This window comes from Conger conger, chromosome 8 (assembly GCF_963514075.1).
Source record: "Conger conger chromosome 8, fConCon1.1, whole genome shotgun sequence".
Classification (NCBI taxonomy): domain Eukaryota; kingdom Metazoa; phylum Chordata; class Actinopteri; order Anguilliformes; family Congridae; genus Conger; species Conger conger.
Window position 1 is genome coordinate 29,735,061 of NC_083767.1, and position 26,836 is coordinate 29,761,896.

Below are 26,836 nucleotides of genomic sequence, written 5' to 3' on the forward strand. Positions count from 1 at the left end.
GGTTAGAGACATCAGCCAAACCTTCCAAAATGAACTGTTTGGAACATAATTAAGAAGAAAGAGAGCACCGGTGAGCTTACTAATCACAAAGGGACTGGCAGGCCTAGGGAGACCTCCACAGCTGATGAGAGAAAGATTCTCTCCATAATAAAGATTTTCCTGTCCGACAGATCAGAAACACTGTTCATGAGTCAGCTGTGGTTTTGTCAATGACCACTGTCTGCAGAGGACTTCATGAACAGAAATACAGAGGCTACACTGCTAGATGCAAACCACTGGTTAGCCGCAAAAACAGGATGGCCAGGTTACAGTTTGCCAAGAAGTATTTGCAAGCAGAGTTCTGGAAAAAGGTCTTGCGGACAGATGAGACGAATATTAACTTATCGCAAAGCGATGGCTTCCCAAGAAGGAACTTCCCAAGATCCAAAGCATACCATGCCTCATCTATTAAACACAGTGGTGGGGGTGTTATGGCCTGGGAAAGTATGGCTGCCAAAGGTACTTCATTGACGATTTAACTGCTGATGGAAGTATATGGACACATCCTATTTGCTCAAGTTCAAGCAAATGCCTCAAAACTCATTGCCTGGCGGTTCATTCTACAGCAAGACAATGATCCCAAACATACAGATAAAGCAACAGAGTAGTTTTTCAAAGCTATAAAAATGTCAATTCTTGTGTGGCCAAGTCAACCTCCTGAACTGAACCCAATTGAGCATGCCTTTCATATGCTGAAGACAATCGAGAAAACTTGCAAGCCATCAAGCATGATCTAAAGATGGCTGCAATACAGACCTGGCAGAGAATCACCAGAGAAGACACCCAGCAACTGGTGAAGTTCATGACTACGCTTCAAGCAGACATTGCATGCAAGAAAATACTAAACAGGACTACTGTCATTTACATAACATTGCTGTGTCCCAAACATCACGGTGCCCTGAAATTGGGGGACTATGTATAAACACTGCTGTAATTTCTACATGGTGAAACCAAAATGTATTAAATATGCCATTTGTTAATCACAATTTGTGAAGTACAGAGGCAAATAAATAAATGATGGGCCTTAGTCCCAAACATTATGGAGGGCACTGAAGTTCTACTTATAGCTTGTTAGTCATGTTAGCTTTCACTTTGTTTGCCATCGAGGCAGCAAATAGCAGTAAGCAGCAACAGCAGAGCTGGTAGCAAACAATCTAGCAAACAAGCAAAGATGTACATCCAGGGTGTGTGTTTGCCCTTGTCATTGTAATGTCAGCTGACTAATTAGCCAGCCAATAACTGTGGCTAACCACAGCAGACTTGCTGTTAGCAAGATTGCAACCGAGCAATTATTTTGTTAAGGCAATTACAACTCCTATTAAAATGACTAAATTCAGTCACTTGACTCGCTATTGTAGAGAATAATGATCAGGGCAAATAGTGGAAAGACTTAATGTAAGTTATTAAGCTGGGCAATGACAATGGGAAACTTAAATAGCTCTGGGAAAAAGGAATATGGGTCTGCGAATTGACATCCATACTAAATAACAGGTAGCACTGTAAGTATGCAGCACACATGTTTATATACATAATGATGTGGTATGGCGTTTCAAACACGGCTATTGATGACGTACTGATGACAGTCCACTTAAGGACAGCAAGCGAATACAACATAGTCAAGCAACACGGCTGTGATATCCATCAGTTCTACCAGACACACTCACCTCTGCCAGACAAACACGTGTTAACCTCTTCCGGATGGTTTGGACCTTCTTCAGTGCTCTTTTAGTGCTCAGCACGGGAACACGCATCATGGGGGTCTTTATGCTGGAGCTGGCGATCATCAGGATCTCCCTCAGCCTGTGACACAAAAGAAGCAGCATGACTCTGGAGAACCATGACGCATGCTGTACTCCAATGTACACCAACTACGTAAAGCTCCACACACTGCAAACTCTTATTCTTACAATTACACACTCAAAACTCCAATTGCACACACCACACTACAATTACACACACACTCAAAACTAAAAATTACACATCATAAACATGAATAGGAAACTGCTGCACATGTTCATGAGGCCAAGTGAGTTCTCTGAGCTACTGTATACTGGTAGTACAAACTATGATCAGATAATAAGCACTGGTGATTTCAACCTGCATACTGAAATTGACAAAATGGCAATTGGTTTTTATTAAATTTATTGAATGATCTGGGTTTTAGTCAGCATATCAATGGCCCAACCCATAACCGTGGTCATACGTGGTCATAAGCAGGTTCGGACTGTAAATAATGCATCAGTTACAGGAAATTGTCTGATGCCTACTTGAGTTGTATGTACACTGTATGTACACGAGTTCCTCAGCACAACAATGAACACACTGTAAAAAGACATTATCAGACATCTGAAGAATTGTATTGTATGTAAAAACAACTTGCCCATCTCCACTCAACCATCATCTGTTGACAACTGATCGTTGTATATATATTATTTATTTCATTGTTACTACTACCACTTTAATTTCTTTTTTTATGTTGTTATTATTTTCATTTCCCTTAGCTTGGCTTTTACCTGGGTTGAGCCTTGTTCTTAACCTCCCTGATCAACATTTTATACACATTTTATTTATTAGTACTACTACTGATTTGATACATTTTTATTTTAACTACTTATTCTGCCATTTATCTAACCTTGTTGTCTGCTGTGTATGTTGTTGTGCCACTTTCACGACTGCAGCTGTTTGCTCAAATTTGTATAATTTTATCTTTATTTCTGTCTTGTCTTAAATGTTTGTGCAGCACATTGAGTTGCACCCACTGTAGCAAATGTGCTTTATAAAGATAGTTTGGTTGATCGATCTCAAAATAAACCGGTGGGCAAACAACCAAAAGGTGGACATGGACCAAAACATTTATATATTGTAGAACATATTTGAAATGGAAATTTTCCAAAAGTGACATGCCAAAATTAGTTTTCATAACTTGATTATTATGTGTTCTACTCCAACATACATGTACTTAAATAAATAAAAAAGTAGTTTGTCATTAAAGGATGAAATATGTCTGTGCATTATTTATTAGATAAATACATGTGTTAAATGTATTGTCCTATTTTCAACCGGTTGAGAATGGTAGTGCACCACACGAGGATAACCAATCCCCCATCCACTCAATTTGTGCTGCTGGCCTACAGGCAAGCCAATGCAGATACTTGACGTTAGGTTCACTTAAATTAGACTGCCTTTTAAGGACTATTAGACTATTTCTGGTTATATTAATTTAGCTAGCTAGCTAATGTTACCTAGCTAACTAGTTTGCTTTCATAAGGACGTCATAGTTGAGCTTTTATCTTCACTTGGCTAGCTAGATAGCAAAAATTATTACTGAATAAGTCAGCATCCTTACCTTAGTTATCATTGTTGGGGTCCTCGCACAGGACTCCAAATTATGTAGGGTCCTCGCACGGGCCGCCAAATAACGCAGGGATTTTACTCTCTACGAAACCGGGGCGCCAGTTAAACGTTGTGTAGCAGTATAACTGCAAAAAGTAATCAGTCTCATAAAATTACTATTATCAGAATATCTAACCACAAATTTAGTATTTTAATTAATAATTAAAATAACCAATATTAATGATTAAACATACCGATAACCTGAAGGTTGGAAGTTCTTCGAAAGACTGCTTTAACTCGGCTCTCATGTCTATGTGATTCCAAAACGGACACCGGGGTTTAATAAAATATATTTATTAAACAAACGTAAAACACAGAACAGATAAACTAACGGGAAGTTAGTAAGGAAGTTTAATTGGGTGTGTGTGTGTGTGTGTGTGTGTGTGTGTGTGTGTGGCGCGCGCAAGCGCGTGTGTCGCTTGAACAAAGGAAAGGTAAAAGTGGGAGTAGCTAGCTTGAGTAAGCTAGAGTTCTGGGTGTGGTAATGAGTTAGAGTTAGCTGTGAGAAGGGACTACTTGCGTAGTTTTACTCTATATATGCGCAAAAGACGCAATTCAATTCACGTACATATATATGTAGCTAACCAAACACATTACAATGGTTGGATGGTAAATATTGAAACACAGATTCACAAAAACAGTCAAGACTAAACTAAACACTGGCTATGCCTGAATGTTTGTTCTCTTACTGAGTCCATACGCATTGGATCCAAAAGACGTGCTGTCCTTGTAGGAGCCGCGATGGTGCTGTGAATGTGTGTCCTGGAGAGATGCGCAGGCTGGGGCGTCTTAGCCGCGCGTTGTTGTCTGGTCCGCTCGGTTGCTGGAAGGATGTTCGTTGGTCCCTTTTCCGGGTGGAAAAGTTCATTGCTGTTGTTCTTTGGTGAGCTTTGCAGGGGTAAACTGATGTAGCGTTCCGCGTACACCAGTTTCCACTCGCTATAGGCCACGAAGTTACCGCGAGGTAACTGGGTGTGTCCGTAGGCCTGGTAGTGCGCTGTGCAGCATTCAGCCTCTGTCCGAGTCTCGGAGCAGATGAGCTGAAGCGAATGGCCAAAAAGGGTGCGTCGAAGAGAAGAAGCAGAAGAGGCAGAAAAAGCAGAAGAGACGGAAGAGAGATCCCAAGAATGTGTCTTGCTCTTATACGGGACCGTTTATTGATCCCGCTATTACGGGATTGGCTGAACCAAGTTAGACGTCATTCGTGGTGGACGTAGCAGAATTTTCCTGTGGGAATGTGGAAGTTGTAGTCCCTACATCCCCCCTGTGGTCTCAGGATGCGGCTGAAGCCAGTGTTCCTTGAGAGCACAAAAGTCAGTTCACAGTCCACAGGTCAAGTACATTGGGTCGGTAACACAGTTCACAATTGACTGACAAACATCCAGGCATTTATCAACAATGAACTAAACTGGTCTAAAACACATGATACAAACAATGTGAAACACTAAGGTCGAACAGTGAATACATTGTCACAAAACATAAGAAACCTTGGTGAAAGGGTTAGTCGTTTTGTTAATTCAGGTGTTTTGTTAGTTATTGGATGGTGTCCAGAAGGTGGAGCACCAACAGGAATGACCCAGCCATGAAAATGCTCAGATGATGTAGGGGTCTAGGATGGAGAGGCTGTAGCCTTTTTTGAAGTCTTGTTCAGACTGACCAATTGTTCTAGCCCCTACAGTCAGGTTGCTGACGAGGGTTGTCATCTGAAATATGTGGGGGCATTTTCAAATTAGGGCAGCTTTCTGTATCCAAGCTTAACCTTATGGCTGTGTCATCAGGAAGGAAATGGAGAGGTGGTCTCATTTCTAAATTATGTGGTAAGTTCACAAGTGGTCTTGTCTTGCTTGGGGAAGAGGTGGATTAAGGCACACTGGGGTGTGGCAATATACTTGTAAAGATTAGACTGTAGTTTCTACATGCAATACTTTACGATGGTTCAGTAGGTGTAGAAAGAAGCAATGAATGTTTACGAGTTATAACAGGTGTCGGATTTAATTGTACAGTACCTACTTACGATCTGCGTTTGCTGCTGCTACATGCAAATCTAAGTGGCTGCTATAAACTACCAGTTTATTTTGCCACCCCCCTTTGGTAGGAAAGGTGTGCAAAAGAAAGTGGTCAAAGCTTCAGCTGGGAGTCTGCCTGTGAGGAGACCACGGCTATAGATCAGTCTTATTCAACGTCTTTTGATGGAGGTTGAACAAGACCAGATAGCTCTTTGGAGTGGTTACTCAAGGCATACACACTACTGAACAAAGGTTAGAGGCTTTAGTTGTCCTCAGAGGAACTGAAGAAGCTCTCTTCAGACAAGGTATCTTCCCTATCAGAGTCATGCTGGTGACTCTGAGGCTTGGGCCTACCGGGTCGGTCTTCTCTCCAATTCCGGCTGGAATCAGAGTGTGAGAAGCGACCACGGTGGCTCTTAACCGGGAACTTACTCACATGCCGTTGTTTTGAGCCATTAGACTTTAATGGGGCAACTTGGGAAGTGCCGGCGGGCTTGGTTGGAACAACGTGCTTAGCTGTTTCCAATACCTCGTTCCTGGGCACAATCCTTAAACTGTCCCAGACCATTTGGGCTTCATTTCTTAATTCAAGGGCTGAGTGTTGGCCCCTTGAAAACAGTGAAACATGAGTTCGGACACAGGGGTGCAGGTTGTGCACAAAAAGGGATTTGAAGGCTTGATCTTCATCTAAGCCTGGTCCGTTTCTGCCCTGGAAAAATGCATGTTTAAGTCGTTGATAAAAGTCTTTTGGTCGTTCTGTACGGCTATGTTTAACCTCCACAGATTTGATCATGGCTGTGGCCTGATCAAACCGTGGCAGGTACTCAGCTACCAACGCTTCACAAACCTTGGGATAGCTGGAACGAACCTGTGGTGGAAGTTGTTCCATAAATGTATGGATCTCTCTGGTAGAGGTTTTCCATACAAGTCGTACCTTTTCTCGATCGGTTGCCCTGGGCAGATCCGAGAGACAGTAGTCAACTTCTCTCAAGTAACTCTGAATGTTAAATTCAGAGTCCTTGGGGTCAAATGTGTGGATATACTTCGCCATGGCCTCTAGCTCCTCAAAGCGAAGACCATGTGAAGTTGCACTAGTCTGCCTGTTTGGAGAAGGAGAGACTGAAATCACATTTGAATGCGAATGCGTTTCATGCGGAGCTCGACGTCCTCGGTTAGGTTTAGGGGGCGGAGCTACAAAACAGTCATTCTCACAATGGTTGGCAGAAGATGAATTGTCGCTGTCAGTGTACTGTACAGAGCTGTCACCTATCCTCTCAGTTATAAAGGGAAAGCTAGCGGGATTAGCGTTGCTTTTTGTGTGCCCAATTAATAACGCAGAATCTCCTCTACCGTGTCCACGGGAGGGTTCCCTGACCTCCTCACGAGAGGGGTGGGCATGGAAGGTGCAGTCCTGTACTTGCCTGACTGTTTCTCCCTTGCGGAGATGGACCACCGTTGGGATGGAGTCCCCCCCTTTCCCTCTCCAGGGAAGAGGTGGGCAAACCATTGCATGGGTGGTCAACAGCACTGCAATCTGAGGAGACTGACGAGTCTCCATCAGAGCAAGCTGTGGAACCGGGATCTGACAAACCCGAATCAATTTGTGACCCCCCTTCCCCTGCCTTGTGGTGTAAGGAGGAAGCAGGAGAAGCTGGAGTTGGGCAAGCCTGAGAAAGCAGGCTTACAGAAGAGAGTGGATGTGGTAGCTTGTGGCATCCACTCTTCAACTGAAATAATTCCTCTCTGTAGGAACAAAGATCTGATTCGGCTGAATGCAGATCACACAAGTATTGTACTGCTTTCTTGCCAACAGTTTGAAGCTCAAGTAAAACACTGGTGTGTTGTCCTTTGAGGTATGCCATCTCTGATTCTAAGTTTTTGTTGCTCTGAAGAGCAAGACTAATCTGTCTGGCAAAATTCAAGACCAGACAACTTAGAATTGGGTCTTTTGACTGGGTGGGGGAGTGACCTTTCTCGTTGATTAAGGAGAACATTTCTTTCCTACAATCAGTGAGGTTCATCTGATTCAGGAAAGCTATGTAGCCAGGTGCTAAACCTTGGGCTAAAAAGGAAAGGTACTCATCAATAGATATAGGTTCCATATCTCAAGCCAAATAAAGCTAAAAGCTAAAATCAGTAACTTAAGAGGGTACTCTTGAAGTTATTTGACAAGGGCCTTGAGCTCCTAACAGTTGGCAATGAATTGTTTCCCAATATCACAATCCAACATACAAGTTGTGATGAAGGATAAGGAATTTAAAACGCTCTTTGAATATTCTCTATAACTATAGTACAAGGTAGCTATAGCATCACACAGGGACTCGAGTTGCACTAGCGGTACTGCAATGCAACAACAGCAAAATGACCGAACATATGGTGGATATTCAGACCGTAAAATAGGAACTGTGATGCTGATCACATTAACCCTAAATACCAGAATGTGATTGGTTGAAATTACAATTAAATTTGGATTTAAATGTAAAATTCAATTAATTATTAAAATTACTTTGACAAAGTAATTATAATTAATAATACAGTGCGGCTAATAATACTATTATTGATAATACGTATTATACCAGAAGGTAAATGCCAATCAACAAACTACCGTGTAAGATTACGAATGTAATGCCACAATGTTACACGAGGGGGCAGTATATTGAGAAAGCGGCTCATGCAGGCTTTCAAAAATGGTACAAGGGTGACATCTAGCGGTCTTTTCAGAAAATTGCACTGGTGGCAATTTAGCTGAGAAAGAATGCCAAGAATTCGTTCTGGAGTCACGTGACATGAGCCAAAGCTCGTCTTTCTCATGCAGAGCTCCAAATTAGGAAGGGGAATTCGTTATGAAGTCACAAGACATGAAATTTGAGCCAAAGCTAGTCTTCCTCACATGGGGCACCAGAATATGTTGGGGTCCTCGCACGGGACTCCAAATTATGTAGGGTCCTCGCACGGGCCGCCAAATAACGCAGGGATTTTACGCTCTACGAAACCGGGGCGCCAGTTAAACGTTGTGTAGCAGTATAACTGCAAAAAGTAACCAGTCTCATAAAATTACTATTATCAGAATATCTAACCACAAATTTAGTATTTTAATTAATAATTAAAATAACCAATATTAATGATTAAACATACCGATAACCTGAAGGTTGGAAGTTCTTCGAAAGACTGCTTTAACTCGGCTCTCATGTCTATGCGATTCCAAAACGGACACCGGGGTTTAATAAAATATATTTATTAAACAAACATACAAACACAGAACAGATAAACTAACGGGAAGTTAGTAAGGAAATTTAATTGGGTATGTGTGTGTGTGTGTGTGTGTGTGTGTGTGTGGCGCGCGCAAGCGCGCGTGTCGCTTGAACAAAGGAAAGGTAAAAGTGGGAGTAGCTAGCTTGAGTAAGCTAGAGTTCTGGGTGTGGTAATGAGTTAGAGTTAGCTGTGAGAAGGGACTACTTGCGTAGTTTTACTCTATATATGCGCAAAAGACGCAATTCAATTCACGTACATATATATGTAGCTAACCAAACACATTACAATGGTTGGATGGTAAATATTGAAACACAGATTCACAAAAACAGTCAAGACTAAACTAAACACTGGCTATGCCTGAATGTTTGTTCTCTTACTGAGTCCATACGCATTGGATCCAAAAGACGTGCTGTCCTTGTAGGAACCGCGATGGTGCTGTGAATGTGTGTCCTGGAGAGATGCACAGGCTGGGGCGTCTTAGCCACGCGTTGTTGTCTGGTCCGCTCGGTTGCTGGAAGGATGTTCGTTGGTCCCTTTTCCGGGTGGAAAAGTTCGTTGCTGTTGTTCTTTGGTGAGCTTTGCAGGGGTAAACTGAAGTAGCGTTTCCACTCGCTATAGGCCACGAAGTTACCGCGAGGTAACTGGGTGTGTCCGTAGGCCTGGTAGTGCGCTGTGCAGCATTCAGCCTCTGTCCGAGTCTCGGAGCAGATGAGCTGAAGCGAATGGCCAAAAAGGGTGCGTCGAAGAGAAGAAGCAGAAGAGGCAGAAAAAGCAGAAGAGACAGAAGAGAGATCCCAAGAACGTGTCTTGCTCTTATACGGGACCGTTTATTGCTCCCGCCATTACGGGATTAGCTGAACCAAGTTAGACGTCATTCGTGGTGGACGTCCCAGAATTTTCCTGTGGGAATGTGGAAGTTGTAGTCCCTACATCATAGTTATACTAAGTTAAATAAATTGTGAAAATGCAGTCTCTCAAGATGAGCGAGTATCAGGGAGATAGCTATGGTAACAAAAAACAATGTGTGAAAGGATGGGCAGGGTCTGTCAATCATAGTTAATTGACAGTTCGCATTAACACACACAGACAGTTTGGGCGCCCTTTTATACTGGGAAATTTAGGCTAAGAAAAATATGTTTTAAAATACATTTAAATGATTGAATAAAACAAATATGCAGATTAAAGTGAACTGCCATGTTAATCCTCAGATGAAAATTAGTGTTTGGAATAATATAATTATTTACAATTTAAGCAATATTAGTGGTTCCATGCCATTTAGAACTCTCATGCAAACAGAGATATGCAAAGTGTTGGCTTGTGGCCTGCTTATTGTAAGTGGAAGTTGTGACGACAGTCATGCTATATTTATGTAATTACTGGAAAAAGACGCAATTTTCTACTTCCAGTAGTTTGAAGACAATTCGGAATCTAAGCTGACTAGATTTTTTGCATGTACACTTTTTCTAATGTCAGTCACACAACAAACTAGCTAAAGAAGAACTAGCTAGCACGTAGCTAAAGATTAATTGACAATATTTCCATGTAAAGCAAGGGCCTAGAACAGCCAAAAATCTTGAAATGTAATAAATACAATGACAGCTGTACAATAATACTTGTCACGACGGATTTGCCGTTTTGCCTATTCATAGTTACTGAGTGAATCAATTGTTTGATTGCTAATCAGGCAAAGTAATTTTGCATTTGCAGTTTAAACTAAAATTATTACACTGTACTCTAAATGATCAATCAAAGCTCAAAATACACACACTGCTACAATTATACACATTTGGTCTCATTTATCAATATTTGTGGGAATTGTGTGCAATTATGTGTAATCGGAACCGGACTAACAAATTCCGCCGGATTTATCAAACATGCGTAGATACAGCTTTTTCTCGTATCCACGTGTGCATGTTGATGAACACCAAGTACTAATACATAAAAAGTGCTTTCACTGATTAGCATTTGTGATTAGCATAAATTGACAACCCTCAAATACCATATAAGGAGCTTGAAATTTCGGCCATTTAAAGAGATAGCTGAAAAAACACTGAAGAAAAAAGCTTCTCTTAAGCGGAGATTGAAGTTCTGTTAATGGAAGTACAAGCCAAAAACATATTTTATTCCATAGTGTAAGCAGGAAGACTCTGGGAAAGTCAGAGTTTGGTGGTCATGTGGCCATGCGCAAAAGCTTCTAATAAAGCAGTAAATGTAACAAAGAGAGGTCAACTATAGCAACAAAGCCGAATGCTGGGTTCACATCATATTGGAATGACCAAAATGACCACCTTCTGACTGGGAAAAACAGTTTACGTCCACCTCTCAGTTATAATTCCAAGTAGGAAATATGGGTACTTTGACGGCTCTGATATCGCCAACCTGTCGGTAAAACCTACATACTAGTCACATGCAACAACAGAAATGGCTTCCATTAGCCTACCAAATTGAGCAACCGTTCAAGTTCACAAAATCATGAATTCATTTTCTACCTATATTTTCCCGAGTTTGCCTCTGCACCAGTGTCAAAAATGTAGGCAAGTGTTTTGGAATCCAAGCAAATAGACCCTAACTGATGTGCAAGGCATGAATAGTAGGCTACACTATGAAGTCAGGGAAATGGGAAATCCTCCCATCGCCCTGTTTCTGTGACATGAATGAAGCGAGGTATGACTTCTATGTCCCATTTTTAGAAAACCTTAACGTTAACGTGTTCATATTCAACTGCAATTAAGCATTATTTAATCAGGATTACCGAAAAGAAAACATCACCCATATTAATATTGAATCCAGTTGGGTTTTTTTAATATATTAAATTAATAATTATAATATTCAATTGGCTTACTAAAAAATTTGCCATTCTAAATCTAAATAAAATATCAAATATGAATGAAATAATAAAAGCATAAAACATGAACAAAATATGAACAGATTAAACCACTCATCTGATTGGGTGCAACTAAAAAACTGACATCCGAAAACTTTGATAAATTCCACGTTATTTGCCTTAAATGCACACACAATGCTCCAAATACACACATCACAGATGCACTGTACTCTGAATACGCATTTGACATACACACTGCACTACAATTACACTCTGCAGTTGGGGGAGCCTACCTTGGGATTCCCAGTGTTACGTTCATCTCTCCCCTGCCAGCAAAATGGAAAGTGTTCAGGGTCATCTGGGTGGAGGGCTCCCCGATGCTCTGGGCAGCCAGCAGCCCCACAGCCTCACCCGGATCACACAGTGCTCTCTGCCACTTCAGCTGAAGCAGCTGCCTCAGTCTGGGACACAAAGAGTGCAGATCACCATTCTTAGTTCTACTATCACCATTATTATGGCCATCATAGAGCACTACAGATGTAAAGGTTGTAATTTTGGTGGTAAGGTTGTAATTATATCAATTACATTACATCATTATTATCAAGAATTATATCAATCCTTAACAATCCCCAAAGCCATATAACATATTGATATACACCATTCAGGGGTCTATTTTTATTGTCTTAAGACAAAGCCTATAGCACAGTGGGCAAGTCCATTTACAGCATGGTCAGATGCATGTTTTCCAGTTTCAGGAAGGACAGTTCAAGCGGAGGCAGAAAAGTTAAAAAAGGCTGGACTTTGTGGCTTCATTAATAGGTGTGTCCGGGGTGTAACATACAATAAAACCATCATGATGTAATCTTCCATTCCCTTTAACTGCTTTTTGTCCCTTGGTGGACTGCTAACATGAGGGTGGATTTAGCAAGAAATATTTACAAGTGAGGAAAAAGACTAGCTCCTGAATTGTATAATGTGGTAGACAGCTCTTTTTGTTTCTGATTTTTTAAAAGGTTTATTTTTCTTCATTTGATTTTTAGTTATCTTTAGAATAATTTCTTTCAATTACAGAATAACAGGTGAAATCACAGGTTTTTAATATCTTAAAGTATGAAAGTCTGGTAAGTGCAATTTTTTTTTTTTTTTTAATGCAAAAAAACTCAGCATGGGGTCCAAAAAGTACAGTAATGGTGACATTTGAATGAATCCTGTTCCTAGAATCGTATCCAAATGTAGGCTATTTGAAATATACTGCAATGCACAGAGTTTATTTAAATGTCCAAATAAAAGCCAAAAATTGGCTGAACAAAGCTTTGGACTTTATAGAGTAAAATAAACTGTTCCGTCTGCATACCAGGCAGCAGACGAAGCAGCTCTTTGGCTGATTCAATAATTGGCATGCAATTCGTAGGACTCTTATAGTCCTGTAATGTGTAGTCATGTACACTCACTGAGCACTTTAGTAGGAGCACTATACTGAGAGCTTTGCTCTCAAAACAGCTGCAATTCTTGAAAACATTCCTTTGAGATTCTGTTCCACATTGACATGATTGCATCACGCAATTCCTGCAGATTTGTCAGCTGCACATTCATGCTATGAATCTCCTGTTCTACCTCATCCCACATCCCAAAACATTTCCCACTCTATTACACCACCACCACCAGCCTGGACTGTTGACACAAGGATTCATGATGTTGGTGCCAAATTCTGCCTACCATCTGAGATTCATCAGAACAAGCTATATTTTTCCAGTCTTCAACTGTCCAGTTTTTGTGAGCCTGTGCCCATGCAGCCCCAGCCTTCAGTTCTTGGCTGACAGAAGTGGAATCCGACTGTCCACCTCAAGGTTTGACATGTTGTGCATTCTGAGATGCTTTTCTGCTCACCACAATTTTGCTGAGTGGTTATCCAAGTTACTGTCTGCTGTCTGTCAGCTCAAACCAGTCAGGCCAATCTCTGTTGACCTCTCTCTCATCAACAAAGCATTTCCGCGCGCAGAACTGCCGCTCACAGGATTTTTGTTTTGCCCACCGTTGTAAACTCTAGAGACTGTTGTGCATGAACACGCCAGGAGATGACCAGATACAGTAATAATCAAACCACCCTGCCTGGCACCAACAATCATTTCACAGTCAAAGTCACTTAGATCACATTTTTTCCCCATTCTGATGGTTGATGTGAACATTAACAGAAGCTCCTCACCTGTATCATGGATTTATTCATTGCGCTGCTGCCACATGATTGGCTGATTAGATTGCATGAATAAGTAGGAGTACAGGTGTTCCTAATAAAGTGCATGTATATCTTCCCATGTGAAAATTGTTTAATCGTTTAATAATGAATAGTTAATGCTTAATGTACCAATTTTATGGTGAGCCAGCTTTGCCCATTTTGCAGACTCTACAGGGGTGTTCTGTTGATAATGTACTTGTGGTGAACAACGTCATCATGCGTGAGTGTAGCGACAGTAAGTCACCTGTCAGTTTCCAGTTCCTTAGAGAGGTAGGATTCCATGATGACATCAAATGTCTCAGAGACTGACCCAAAGGAGATGTCTGGGCGGAAATGGGCCAGACAGGGCTCGGGGCAGCGCAATGACTTTCTTGTGTATTTGCTGCGTTTAGAATCATCGAGAGAACGCCAGCGCTCCACCAGCTGAGAAACCAATAGCAAGAAACAGAAGGATTCACACCCTGGATCTGACCAGAGTTTTTAACAGGATGTGCTGGTTTGAAGGACCAAGAGCAGAAAATGTGAATGCAGTAGTTACATCGGTCTACAGTTGAACATTTGAAGCAACTGAAATTAACCGTAGAAAAGTGGTATCCAATGGCTGTACCCATTTACCCAATACATCACAGTAAAAGCTTTGGTAGGGTCATCTAAATGGAGTCAACTGATTTCTCTCCTTCCTTTTCCCGAAACCCCACACTCCCATTTCAAAACATTAGCAATGAAGTATAATTGCATGTAATATATCTGAAATCAGAGTTTTACCTGCAGTGTGGCTTTGTCGCGTCCAGTAGACAGGTCCCCCTGCTCACTCTGGCGTTTCTGTTTTGACAGTTTCTTCTGGGAGAAGAGCAAGAATGGCCCATCCCTAGAAGAGGCCACGACCCGCCTGGCCTTCCACTTCCGAAGGGCTCTGAAGTGGCTGGCTGCTGCCTCAGAGTCCATTCTACCCAGCACTTCATCCAAGCAATTGGACTTCCTGATGACCTGCAGGTCAGGGGACATGAGTCTTAAAATGCAAGTCGCTTCATGCGCAACTGATATCAGTTTCCATAAAACTGATTAAATATATATATCAAATCCAGGCCATTACTGTCTATAAGGCCCTACCACAGACCTGTGTGAACGACACCTGCCTCCCAAGTGTGCTGAACAAGTTCTATGCACAGTTTGAGGCACTGAACAACATGCCTCGGAGGAAGAACCCCACCCCCCTCTTTTGGAGTTATGCTGGGGCTGACCACTTAACTGCCTGGTATGCTAGCACCAAAGCTTTAAATTTGATGCGAGCCACAGCAGGCAGCCAAGTAGTGGGCAGGGGATCACGTGAGAGTGTCTGAGGAGGTGGAAGATCAGACGAGCTACAGTGTTCTAGATGACTTGCAGGGGTCGGATTGCAGTTGCCAAAAGGCCAGCCAAAAGACTTGCAGTAGTCCAGGTGGGACAGTACCATCGCTTAGACCAGAAGCTGAGTCTAGTAGGAGGTGAGAAAGGAATGGATTCTCTGGATGTGGTACGGATGTTCACCCTGTGGACCCATGACTGCAAAACCAGTTGAAACCACATCCAGTTCAAAAACCAACAAGATTATTACACCTGAATTCCGGCAGTTTATCCCATTCTTCCTGGTAGATCCTCTTAAGTTCTCTAAGATTGGATGGGAAGGTTCTGAACTTCAGGTCTCTCCACAGATGTTCTATGGGGTTTAAGTCTGGGCTTTGACTGGGCCACGCAAGGACAATCAGAGCCTTGTCCTAAAGCCACTCCAGCCTTGTCCTTCAGATCATTGTCATGCTGAAAGGTGAACCAGTCTGAGGTCGAATACACTCTTGATCTCTCTGTATTTGGCTGCATTCATCCTTCCCTCAATTCTGATCAGTCTCCCTGCCCCTGCCACTGAGAAGCATCCCAAAATCATGATGCTGCCACCACCATGCCTCGCCGTAGGGATGGCATTTGCCAGACAGAGTGCTAGAAGAGTTCTGCCCAAAGAGTTCAAATTTTGTCTCATTAGACCAGATAATCTTTTTCCTCATGCTCCCAGAGTTAATGGGCTGTCATATGCCTTTTACTGAAGAGTGGCTTCCATTTAGCCACTCTACCATAAAGCCCTGATTGATGCTGAGATGGGAGAACCTACCAGAAGGACAACCATCTCTGCAGAGGACTTACAAAGCTCTATAATAGTGGCCGGTGGGTTCTTTTTCACTTCCTGGACCATGGCCCTTCATGCACGAGAGTCCTGATGGTTCTAAACTTCTTGCATTTCACAAATATTGAGGCTATTGCGCCCCTGGGAACACTCAAAGCTTTAGAAATGGTTTTATACCCTTGCCCTAAGCTATACCTCACCACAATTGTATCTACAAAGTTGTAGATAAACCCTGGGCTTGGACTTCATGGCTTGGTTTTTGTGCTGACATGCAGTATGAATTGTGGGACCTTATATACACAGGTGTGTGCCTTTCTAAACTATGACCAATCAATTAAATATACCACAGGTGGACTCCATCTCAAGGATAATTAAAGCAACAGCATGCACCTGACCACGATTTGGAGTGCCACAGGGTCTCAATACTTATGTAAATTAGGATTTCAGTTTTTGATTTGTAATCAATTGCAAAATTTTCTAAAAACATTTTCACTTAGTCATTACGGGTTATTGAGTGTCGATTGATGGGCAAAAATTGTATCCATTTCAAATTAAATCTACAACACTTTCTGAAGCCACTGTACATATTTTATAAATATATTTTGTCTGTCCTACACAGAAATCACAATAAAAGTGTATAATGTGAATTTTGTTAAATGTGTATATTTTGTATTTACAATTGTATTTTTGCAATTATATTTTGTAATATTTTGTGTGTATTCTAGTGTTTATTGTATGTGTTTCGCTGCGATCATGGAGAAACGATATTTCACGTCCCTGTATGTCCTACATATTGTTGAATGACAATAAAGTTTTTAAATTTGAACTCCTGTGTTTGCCATCAAAACGACTCCTGCGTTGTCAACCCCACCTCCCCAAGGATGGAAGCTCACTCACTCAATGAAACTAGATATTTTACTCGGGATGTAGCACCTTGTCGCAGACTGCTGGAATCACATCTTTCAAAAATACAGTTATGGCCGCATTCATAACAGGCAGTCAAAAGTATGCCAAAGTACTGACATATCCAATAGCAAAAAACATATGCAGCGAAGTTAGGGGGTAGCCAGCTTTAGTTATATGTTAGTGGAAATGAATGGACCTATGGTAGCCACCTTTTACACGCAGCCTGTGAAAGGCTGCTTTAACCTGCCTGGAAGCATGGCAAACCTCTGAAACATAAACACATCAATCTCCTGGAAATATGTGGTAGAATCACCCAGAAATATGCAGTAGTACTGTGCAGGGCTTGCACTTATCATGGCCAGCCAGCTAACAAACATAACTGAATTTAGTTAGTAACGGCAGCTACCTAACGTCACTGAATTCTAGCCAGCCACCTGCTAAACGGTTAGCCACCGAGGCACCACTGTAGAAGCCAAAGCATGCATGTTCTTGCGTGCCTCCTCCTACTCCTATGCCACAAGCTTTTCAGATACAGTGCACAAAGAAAAAACATCCCAAACACTATTTAGAATAACAAATACAGTTAAACAAGCAAGGTACTGAGCAGTAGTGAACACAGACACAGATTGCCAGTGCGTCGTAGTAATGACTGAGCAGGTTAATTTTATATTTTCAAGTTGAAAATCCTACATATGCCTAAAAATAGCCCCCAGTAGAATTCCTGTCACCATTACCCTTCATTAGTGAGAAAAGAAGGAGACTTCCCCTACCTCATAGTTGTCCTGTATAAAGGGGAGTTGGCGAGGCTGCAGGAATTGTGTTTTTGGGATGTCCAGGCCATCTTCCCCATACAGGAACTGCACAACACTGCCGTCGCTGTCCCTCACCGTCAGGTCATACTGTACCACTAAGCCTTCCAGGTGCTTAATGACACACCTAACCCAACAGACCATATGCATAAATAAAGGTAGCTACAATACTACCACAATCGCCAGAGCAATACAGCAACATGTCCTTACCTCTGCAGATACCCTGATCGACTGGTTTTCACAGCGGTGTCTACCAACCCCTCCCGACCAGCCATGCAATGGAAGAAGTACTCCTGAGGAAAAATAATTGGAATTTGGTAACACCCCTCACCCAACACCCCTCAGGGACCCCCCACCCAACAGGATCCCTCACCCAACACCCCTCAGGGACCCCTCACCCAACACCCCTCAGGAGCAGCTCCAAGGACACACACTGTCAAAAAACAGAGAGGATGGGTGACTCACCGGAGGCTTGATTCCTGTCAAGAACCGGCCAGAGACAAACCCCCCTGAGCGGGGCGACACGTCGTAGGGCTGAAAACATGGTAGCGACTTCCCAGAAGGCATCAGGGGTGGGCGTCGGCCCTCCAACTCAATCTGACCCAGTAGGCAGGAGATCTGCGGAACATTTCCTCATGGTTCAGACTGTCAAATGGTCACAACTGTTCTTTTAGTTAAAGCTACAAGATGCAGACAGTCTTTATGAATGTTATGAGACAGTACCTGCATGGTGTTAACGGTGGAGCCCTTGGCCCCAGATTGCACCATCAGCTGGAGGTTGTTCTCCGGGAAGTGGCGGTGCAGTCCCTGCGGCATACAAACCTGCATACAAGACAACCAAGTACAGTGTGAGTAACGCTCAACGCCACTCCTCCACTAAACTTTGCAATGGCATTCTTAAAACCACACTTCTATTTAACAGCAAGGTCATTCTCAACACCAACCTTCTGTTAGATAGCAGTTAGACAGATCAGGGATATTCAAATCAGGCCTACGGGCCCAGTAGTACTTCTGGTTTTCATTCTTCCCTGTTAATAAGGGACTGATTTACTGTAAAACTCACGCACCAGGTGTGCAATCTCTGGCCAATCAGTGATATCATTGGATTATGGACTATAACGCAGAAGAGAAAACCGGTTTGCCGGTTATATTGAAAATCTGTCTGCAACAGCAAAATCATAAATATTGTGATTGATATTAGGTACATCAGCATAAATGAATTAAGTCTTGTCAGTTTAAATATTTCTCAGTCATTCACCTCCAGTTTCTATTATATACTGTAATTAATATCTCATAACATCAGTGGTCAAGTTTAAAGTAACATAAGCTTGCCTAATAACAACCTGGTTGTTAATTTTCCCATGGTCCACAACCCACCAACAGCGCAGCACACATTACACAGTTCAGTGTGATTCAACAGTACTCCTACCAGAGATGTGGACTCGAGTCATTGTGACTCGGACTCGAGTCACCTTTTTGACGACTTGCAACTTGACTTGACAGAAAATAATTTACTTGAGACTCGACTTGGAAGTTAAAGACTTGAGACTTGATGTGACTTGAGACATGATGACTCGAATGACTTGTTTGTGTTCGTTTTGATTTCAGTTTAAATATTATTCAAATGTTCAAGTTGTCAAGGTTACCGGTATGCGAGCGCGTACACTGGGAATGGCATGGTCATGATTGGATGACTGCCCTGTCATGTGAATGTGATCTGATCATGGCGACCGCGACTGTGCCAAGTCATCACTTTTGGATTTAAAAATTTCAAATGTGATGGAAAAAAACCAACTGCTGAATGCAAGACCTGCTCAACAACGATTTCTGACAGCCAGAGTACAACATCAAACTTTGTTCGTCATTTGAGGACTCATTCGGATCGGTAAGTGTGAGGGGTGGCTCATGTTAGCTAACGTTAGCCAGATAAAATGAAATAATCAGTGCTTAGTTTGTAAATCAGGAGGTCCCGATACAAAAAGAGGCTGCTGTTCCGTCGCGTCAGGGGGAGAAAAAAAAGTCCTGGAACGCCGCCAAGAGTTACCAACTATCCCGTATTAGCCGGGACATCCCATACATTGGGCTAAATTAGTTTGTATTGACTGCTACTCTACTCTCTGATCGGAATCCTTGTTGCTTCAAAAAGTTACCGGTTATTTTAGTCTGAACACTGTGGGTATGGCTCAGTGAGCATTACTTCTTCGTGTGTCCTTCTGTTGCCGCCACAGCACCCGACCGTGATGCTGCCCCCACACAATTGCACCCCCAATACTCTCTATTACCAGCTCCCAAAACAGACCACAGACACCAAATACACATGAAATAACACATTTAATAAACATAACTTGTACTAAACGTTTGTCAGAAGCCGTTTCTACTTATCTCCTGCCCCGCGCTTTGAAAGCGCTGTAGGACACGGTGTCGTGGAGGAGGAACGGCTGATTAATTTAGTGGCTGTAATGCGACTATCAAAACCAACTATAAGCCGCTGAGAGGGCGAGTACAGGGGGATCTGTCCGACACGAGTCCAAGGAACGAGCATGAGTCCGTAGCTGCAGTTAAAGAGTGTTTATTGATACTACGACAAAACATTGCTCTGCATAGATGGTATTGCATTTGGACTTAGATTTTAGTGTTAGCGTTTAGTGGTCAACAGAAATATCGGCACCCTAACTCACCCTCTCTCAGTTGCAAACAACAAACAGACTGATTCCTAAATAGGCGCAGGTGATATTAGTTAGTGGGGAGGGCAAAATGGAGCTTTAGAATGTAGACCGCTGTGTGTGCACGTGAGCTCGCCAATAGATTTCTCACAGAAAACGTAATTTGTCCACTTTTTTACTTTACAGTAGAGGTGATCAAACTTAAAATAACTAAGTGCTAGTGTGTTCTAAGCCTTTACTGGTCCCTGTACGATGTTAGCATGATGTAGCTAGCATACGCGAATAGCACAAAGCCATACAATTTGCTTTTTAACGGCACTTGGTCATTCGAACGATATAAATAAAAGCATTCGATTAAGTTCGACGGCACCGGAATTTTCTGTCGTACCGTCCATAAATGGCAGAAGTCCCACCATAGGATTTATTTAAATCTTTAAAAGTTATACATTTTCTGAATCGTCATTAATTCATCTTGTTTCTATCAGTGATTCGGCGTGATCGGACAGTTCTGTAGCTATGTAAATGACGTCAGAAGGATACAGCACTGTTATTTGCTACCTAAACTTTGACGCACGCTCGAGAGCGTTAACATGATTGAAGTCTGACATGTCTATTGTCAAAATCCATTGAAACTATGAAAAAGTAACCAGGGACTTTGGACTTATAAGGCTGGACATACCGAGTACCCAGCAAAAATATTGACCTGGCTACAGTCACACTTTTGACAGTTCGAACTGCCACCAACTGCCATGTATGAGCGCGTGAAGTAAACCAGCAAAAGCTATTGTTGTGTCACCGTTGCCGTTGACTTGCCGTAACCAAGGACTCGACTTGACTTGACTTGACATAACCTGTGACTTGACTTGACTTGACTTGCCCAAGAAAAAAATACATGGGACTTGCTTGAGACTTGGACCAAATGACTTGAGACTTACTTGTGACTTGGATAAGAGGGACTTGGTCACATCTCTGACTCCTACATTCACAACAACACACTACACTGATCAATACTCAGATCAGAGAGCTGCATTGCAACTGGAGCAGCTGTTCCTTGTCTCACATTTGAGTGATTATGAGTCTCACAACTCGGGTCATCATGGTGACTCCAACAACCTAGAATAAGGACTAGATACAGAAAGCCTTGCTCCTCTATAGAAGCAATTGAATATACCCGACTAATCAGAAACAGCTGAGAAGCCAACTGTTCAATTACATTTGGTCCCCTAAAATGTATTAAAAGGGCTGCGATCGATCACCTGATATAGCTGTTAAATACCCTCAAATTAAAGGTGAAAGTGTGTACTTTAACCATTCATTGTTTCATTTAAAATCCTGAAAGTGCTGAAATGCAGAGCCAAAAGAAGAGAAACTGTACCACTGCCCAAATACTTAAGGACTGCACTGTAAATACAATTACTTGCAGTAATAATATACTATCACTATATATGAATATTATTCCTATATGCTCGACATGCTGGTGTGTTGCTAGGTCTCTGAGCGGTCAATGAATCTGTTAAAAAGTTCCCATGAACTGACCTTGTTGATATCATTGTTGACAAGGCTGGCCACCTCCTTGAATTTGAGGTCCACAGTGTTGAAGTCACGCTGGTCAGGGTTAAGGTGGGCGTCCTGCCAGCGATCACGTGCCTCACTCTCCAAGGCAGTAGAGGGGATGTTGAAGGCCGTTCGCAGAGCCTGTGGTGAGGGTTGCACCACGTAAAGGGTCAGGTAAAATAAATGTATGGAGACAGATCAGGGCCTTGTTCTTTCCCAGCAAACAGCAAACTGAACAGTATGGACAGGTTTACAATAGGAGGAACATTAAAAGACATTACCACAACAACAGGAATCACTGTTATTTAAGCATCATGTGCGATATTCTGAATGTGATCCCTTCACTATGAAAGTCAATCAGGCTTTTAGGTATTATGGCTCCACTCAGAGGGGCTGAACATTCTAGAACAGCAGAGCGGCTTTTCATCACATCACTATGCATTAGCAAGACACAAGAGAGAAGAGGCCATTTCTGTACCTGAGCACCGCACTTAATGGACTCTGCAATAATCTTAGTCCTCTTCTTGTTCGCTCTGGGTTTGACCAAAATGTCTTCCACACCTATGAAAAAGAGCATACCCTTAGATTTTATTATTGGTTGTTAGGAGGGGCTTAAAAATGGTTAAGAATGGTTCAGATATGGCTCATATGTACACATAATTCTTTTGTATTTAATTTTATCTTGTAATCTCTGCTTGCTCCTCCCTTGGCCAGGGCTCCCTTGTAAAAGAGACTAACCTGGCTAAATAAGGGAGAAATAGAAATTTGGAGGGATTTTTGACCATTCTTCCATTCAGAACATTTCAGAATCGTTGATATCCTTGGGTTCACGCTCAGGGACACTAACTTCAATTTCAGCTCGTCTTGAAGTGAAACAGAATATTTGTGGCTAAACATAAATGTAATTTACTTCATTCCGTGGTCTTACCCAAGGTGAATCCCCGGTAAAGCTGCAGGAAGGCAGTGAAGAGGCGTGCCAGGCAGCTCAGAAGGTGGCTGCTGGTCTCCCCACCATACAGCTCATAGCAGCAGTGTACCAGTCCATAGGCTGAGCTGCCATAGTGGGCCTTGTCCAACACCCCCACCAACAGCTCACCCTGACGTATAATAACCTGGGATGAACAAACAAAGTATTATCTGAAATTCTGGGTGTATGATCACAACTGCCACAGAAGGATATTTTAGATTCAGAAGTTTCTCACAACCTGCAGGTCTTATAATGCTATGCAGAAGTTTCAAAGATTAAAATTTAAAGCAAGAAAATACAATAGAAGCGATGGACAGCTAATGATTTTATTAAAAGTACTGTATGTATGTGTTGGTGTAACACATACCCTAAATGTTATAATGTATATTTAGATTTCCTTTTTGTTCTTTTATTGTGTGAGCTTTCTGGTTGCCTTCACTGCTACTCCAGCATTGGTATGCTGAAGTCCAGATTTGAAAGACACCAACACACACTTGCACCTCATTGAGTCTCCCTCATCTCCCACAAAGTCAATGTAATTATGCATTCCTTGCCAGACATCTCCCCAAACACACACATAATCTAATTTGTTAGCAAACCTGGCCATGTAGTGGTGCTCCCTAGCTCCAAAGGCTTCTAGTGTTACTCCAGCTTGAATAAAAGTGTACACTCTTCCTAATTATCATAGAGCAACAGTGCCATCGTTTTGCACTGCGAAGTAAAAACTCCCATTGATCATAATGGGATAGCTAAATTTAGATTCTTGGGAGTTAATTTAATGTTTGAATATTTCTGGGTAATTGATTGTTGCGGTCTGAAAATACACATTATTTCTATACAATCTATTTTGGACACATATTTGAAGCATTTAAACTAGCATTAACTAGGAGTAAGCATGAACTTACTCAGTAGGCCAAGATGAATTCTGTGTACGTTACAGGCATGTGAAAAAATGAGGACACCCGACGGAAAATTTTGTTTTTTTAACATTTTTAGATATATGGATATCCATCCACTGTTGACGTGAGAGTGAACACCATGGTGAGATCGAAAGACCTGTCTGAGGCCTTCAGAAAAAAGATTGTAGCAGCTTATGAGTCTGGGAAGGGATTTAAAAAGATCTCAAAAGATTTTGAAATCAGCCATTCCACTGTCCGGAAAATAGTCTACAAGTGGAGGACATTCAAAACAATTGCCAACATGCCCAGGTCTGGCCGTCCAAGCAAGTTCACCCCGAGAGCAGACCGCAAGATGCTAAAAGAAGTCTCCAAAACCCCTAAAATGTCATCACGGGACCTACAGCAGCCTCTGTTGATGTGAAAGTGCATGCCTCTACAATCAGAAAGAGACTGCACAAGTTTAACTTTCATGGGAGGTGTGCAAGGAGCAAACCAGAGAGAACATGGACAAAGACCAGGACTTCTGGAATAATGTTCTTTAGACAGATGAGTCTAAAATTGAATTATTTGGACACCAGAACAGAGGACATGTTTGGTGCACACCAAATACAGCGGTCCAGGAAAAGAACTTCATACCAACTGTGAAGCATGGAGGTGGAAGTGTCATGGTTTGGGGATGCTTTGCTGCAGCAGGACCTGGCCAGCTCACCATCATAGAATCTATCATGAATTCTACAGTGTACCAGCGGGTGCTTGAGGAACATGTGAGACCATCTGTAAAAAAATTAAAGCTGAAGCGTAACTGGACCCTGCAACATGCCAAAGACCCAAAACATACCAGTAAATCCACCAAGGACAGGCTGAAAACTAAGAAGTGGAGAGTCCTGGAATGGCCCAGTCAAAGCCCAGATCTTAATCCCATTGAGATGCTGTGGGGTGACTTGAAACGGGCTGGGGGCAAACTTTCCTCAGACCGATGTCAGAGACTGGTAGATGGTTACAAGAAGCGTCTCACTGAAGTTATTTCAGCCAAAGGGGGTAACACTAGGTATTAGGGGGTAGGGTGTCCTAACTTTTTCCTCAGTTAGAATATGCATTTATGTTGATGTCTTTTGTTTAATGAGTAAAACACAATTTTTTGTTGTTTACCTGCAATTAGATCACTTTCTTTTCCAGAGATAAATAAAAACAAGATTAGACATCGATATGTGATCATTTCTTAATGAATAACTGAATATTTAACGGGGTGTCCAAATTTTTTCATGACTGTATATTCTTGACACGGTGTTCGGATTAACCAGGGGCATACTGTCCGCTACAGCGGGACAAAACCAATTACCAAGTAGAGCTGTATATGAGATTGTAGGGCAATTGTGTAGTAATCATTTTACACATACGCTCAGCGAGCACTTTATTAGGTATTTATTACTTATTTTTTAGACTTCTACTGCTGCTGCCTATCCACTTATAGTTAAGATGCGTTGTGTGTTCAGAGATGCTCTTCTGCATACCACTGTTGTAATGGTAGTTATTTGCATTACTGTCACCTTCCTTTCAGCTTTGACCAGTCTGGCCATTCTCCTCTGACCTCCCTCATTAAGAAGGCATTTATGTCTGCAGAACTGTTGCTCACTGGATTATTATAATAATAATAATTATTTTTTTTTTTTTGCACCATTCTTTGCCAACTCTAGAGACGAGTGTGTGTGTGAAAATCCCAGGAGATCAGCAGTTTGTGAGATACTCAAAGCACCCTGTCTGTCACCAACAATCATTCCATGATCATATTCTGCTGAAACTAATATGTATTCCTGTACTTATGCAACATTGGCAGATACTGCATGCACTACTGGTTATAGCTCACTTAGATCACATTTTTCCCCCATTCTGATGGTTGATATGAACATTAACTGAAGCTCCTGACCCATATCCACATGTTTGTTTGCATTGCACTGCTGCCACATAATTGGCTGATTAGATTATTACACCTAATTATTCATGTGATTAAGTAAACATTTTTCCTAATAAAGTGCTTGGTAAGTGAAGACTACAGTTTTGAAACATTGTTTTTATTTGCTCATTTTATATTGATGTATTGAAAACTATATATTAAGGTCGTTTTTTTAATTGTAGTTACTTTACTTTCTGTGATAAAGCCCCAGCAGAGGGGGTTGGTAATAACAATATCAACAGTGTTTTAGAAGGAAGTAACACAGGTGTCAAACTAGTAACACTGTTGAAAGCCAAGTCAATCAACTGATTTCTTCATAAAACATTTTTAATGATATTTTATCTTACGTTTAGAGTGGAAACATTTCCTAATGAAACCCGAGACTGCTGCATCAGGGATATTTATGTTTGAAATTGTGAATAAACACAATAAAATGAATGTGTCCAGGTGTTCACACTCAGGGAACTTAACAGTATTCTACAACCGTTAGAGTTTCTCGATTTAAACAAAAGATTTGTGGATTCCCCTTTGCTAAGGATATATTCTGGGAAAGATGCTATTCTGACAAGCAGGCTGTAATGAACAGACAGACAGAATTATAATATTCTTACTACAAATGATACCAAAAATAAAATAAAATGACAGAAAACTAAGTAAAAAATAGTTTCTTGCAGTGTTGCCCACCTCCCCCACATTACTGTCAGTACCTGATAATCTGATGAACAATACCACAGGGTGATGGTCTCACCTGGGATTCGCACATGGAATCGGGCTGGTACCCTGGGATGGGGCGGGGTGGGTATTTTACCCAGGCTTTGCTGGGGATCTTTGCTTTGCCTGTCAGGTTGAGGGGTAGGTGGTTTTCAGGAATCACATTCAGCAGCAATGTTGACACAACCTGTAGGCAAGACAAATGCAGTTGTTACTCTGGTCATTACTGAGTGAATTGTCCTGCAGAATTTCTGTTGCATTTTGTTTGGGGTCAGATAACAGATTGTACTATACAGACTGCCCTTCACCTTCTCCATTATGTCCATCTCAAGCATTTCTCCTCACCTTAACATGTGATTAGATGCACCTTATTTCTGTTAATTCTATGCTCCTGTTCATTACATACATGTTATTGCTCAGCTGGGTAGTTTAGTAAGTAAGTAACAAGGTAAGTATTCTTTTTTATAGTTCTAGTTG

The 26,836-nt window shown here is 41.8% G+C and overlaps 1 protein-coding gene across 1 annotated transcript in view; it reads right to left on the reverse strand.

Annotated features, from left to right (window-relative positions):
• The window catches only part of polr1a (RNA polymerase I subunit A), a 54,336-nt gene that overhangs the window by 10,633 nt on the left and 16,867 nt on the right, over positions 1–26,836 (reverse strand). The window contains exons 15-26 of the mRNA XM_061252449.1: positions 26,397–26,546; positions 22,760–22,943; positions 22,310–22,392; positions 21,814–21,972; positions 18,338–18,436; positions 18,080–18,232; positions 17,825–17,907; positions 17,576–17,741; positions 14,513–14,734; positions 13,992–14,170; positions 11,808–11,975; positions 1,704–1,839 (exon numbers count right to left, since the gene is read on the reverse strand). Of these exons, the coding sequence (XP_061108433.1) occupies positions 1,704–1,839; positions 11,808–11,975; positions 13,992–14,170; positions 14,513–14,734; positions 17,576–17,741; positions 17,825–17,907; positions 18,080–18,232; positions 18,338–18,436; positions 21,814–21,972; positions 22,310–22,392; positions 22,760–22,943; positions 26,397–26,546 (1,782 nt within the window). The remainder of the gene's footprint in view (positions 1–1,703; positions 1,840–11,807; positions 11,976–13,991; positions 14,171–14,512; positions 14,735–17,575; positions 17,742–17,824; positions 17,908–18,079; positions 18,233–18,337; positions 18,437–21,813; positions 21,973–22,309; positions 22,393–22,759; positions 22,944–26,396; positions 26,547–26,836) is intronic.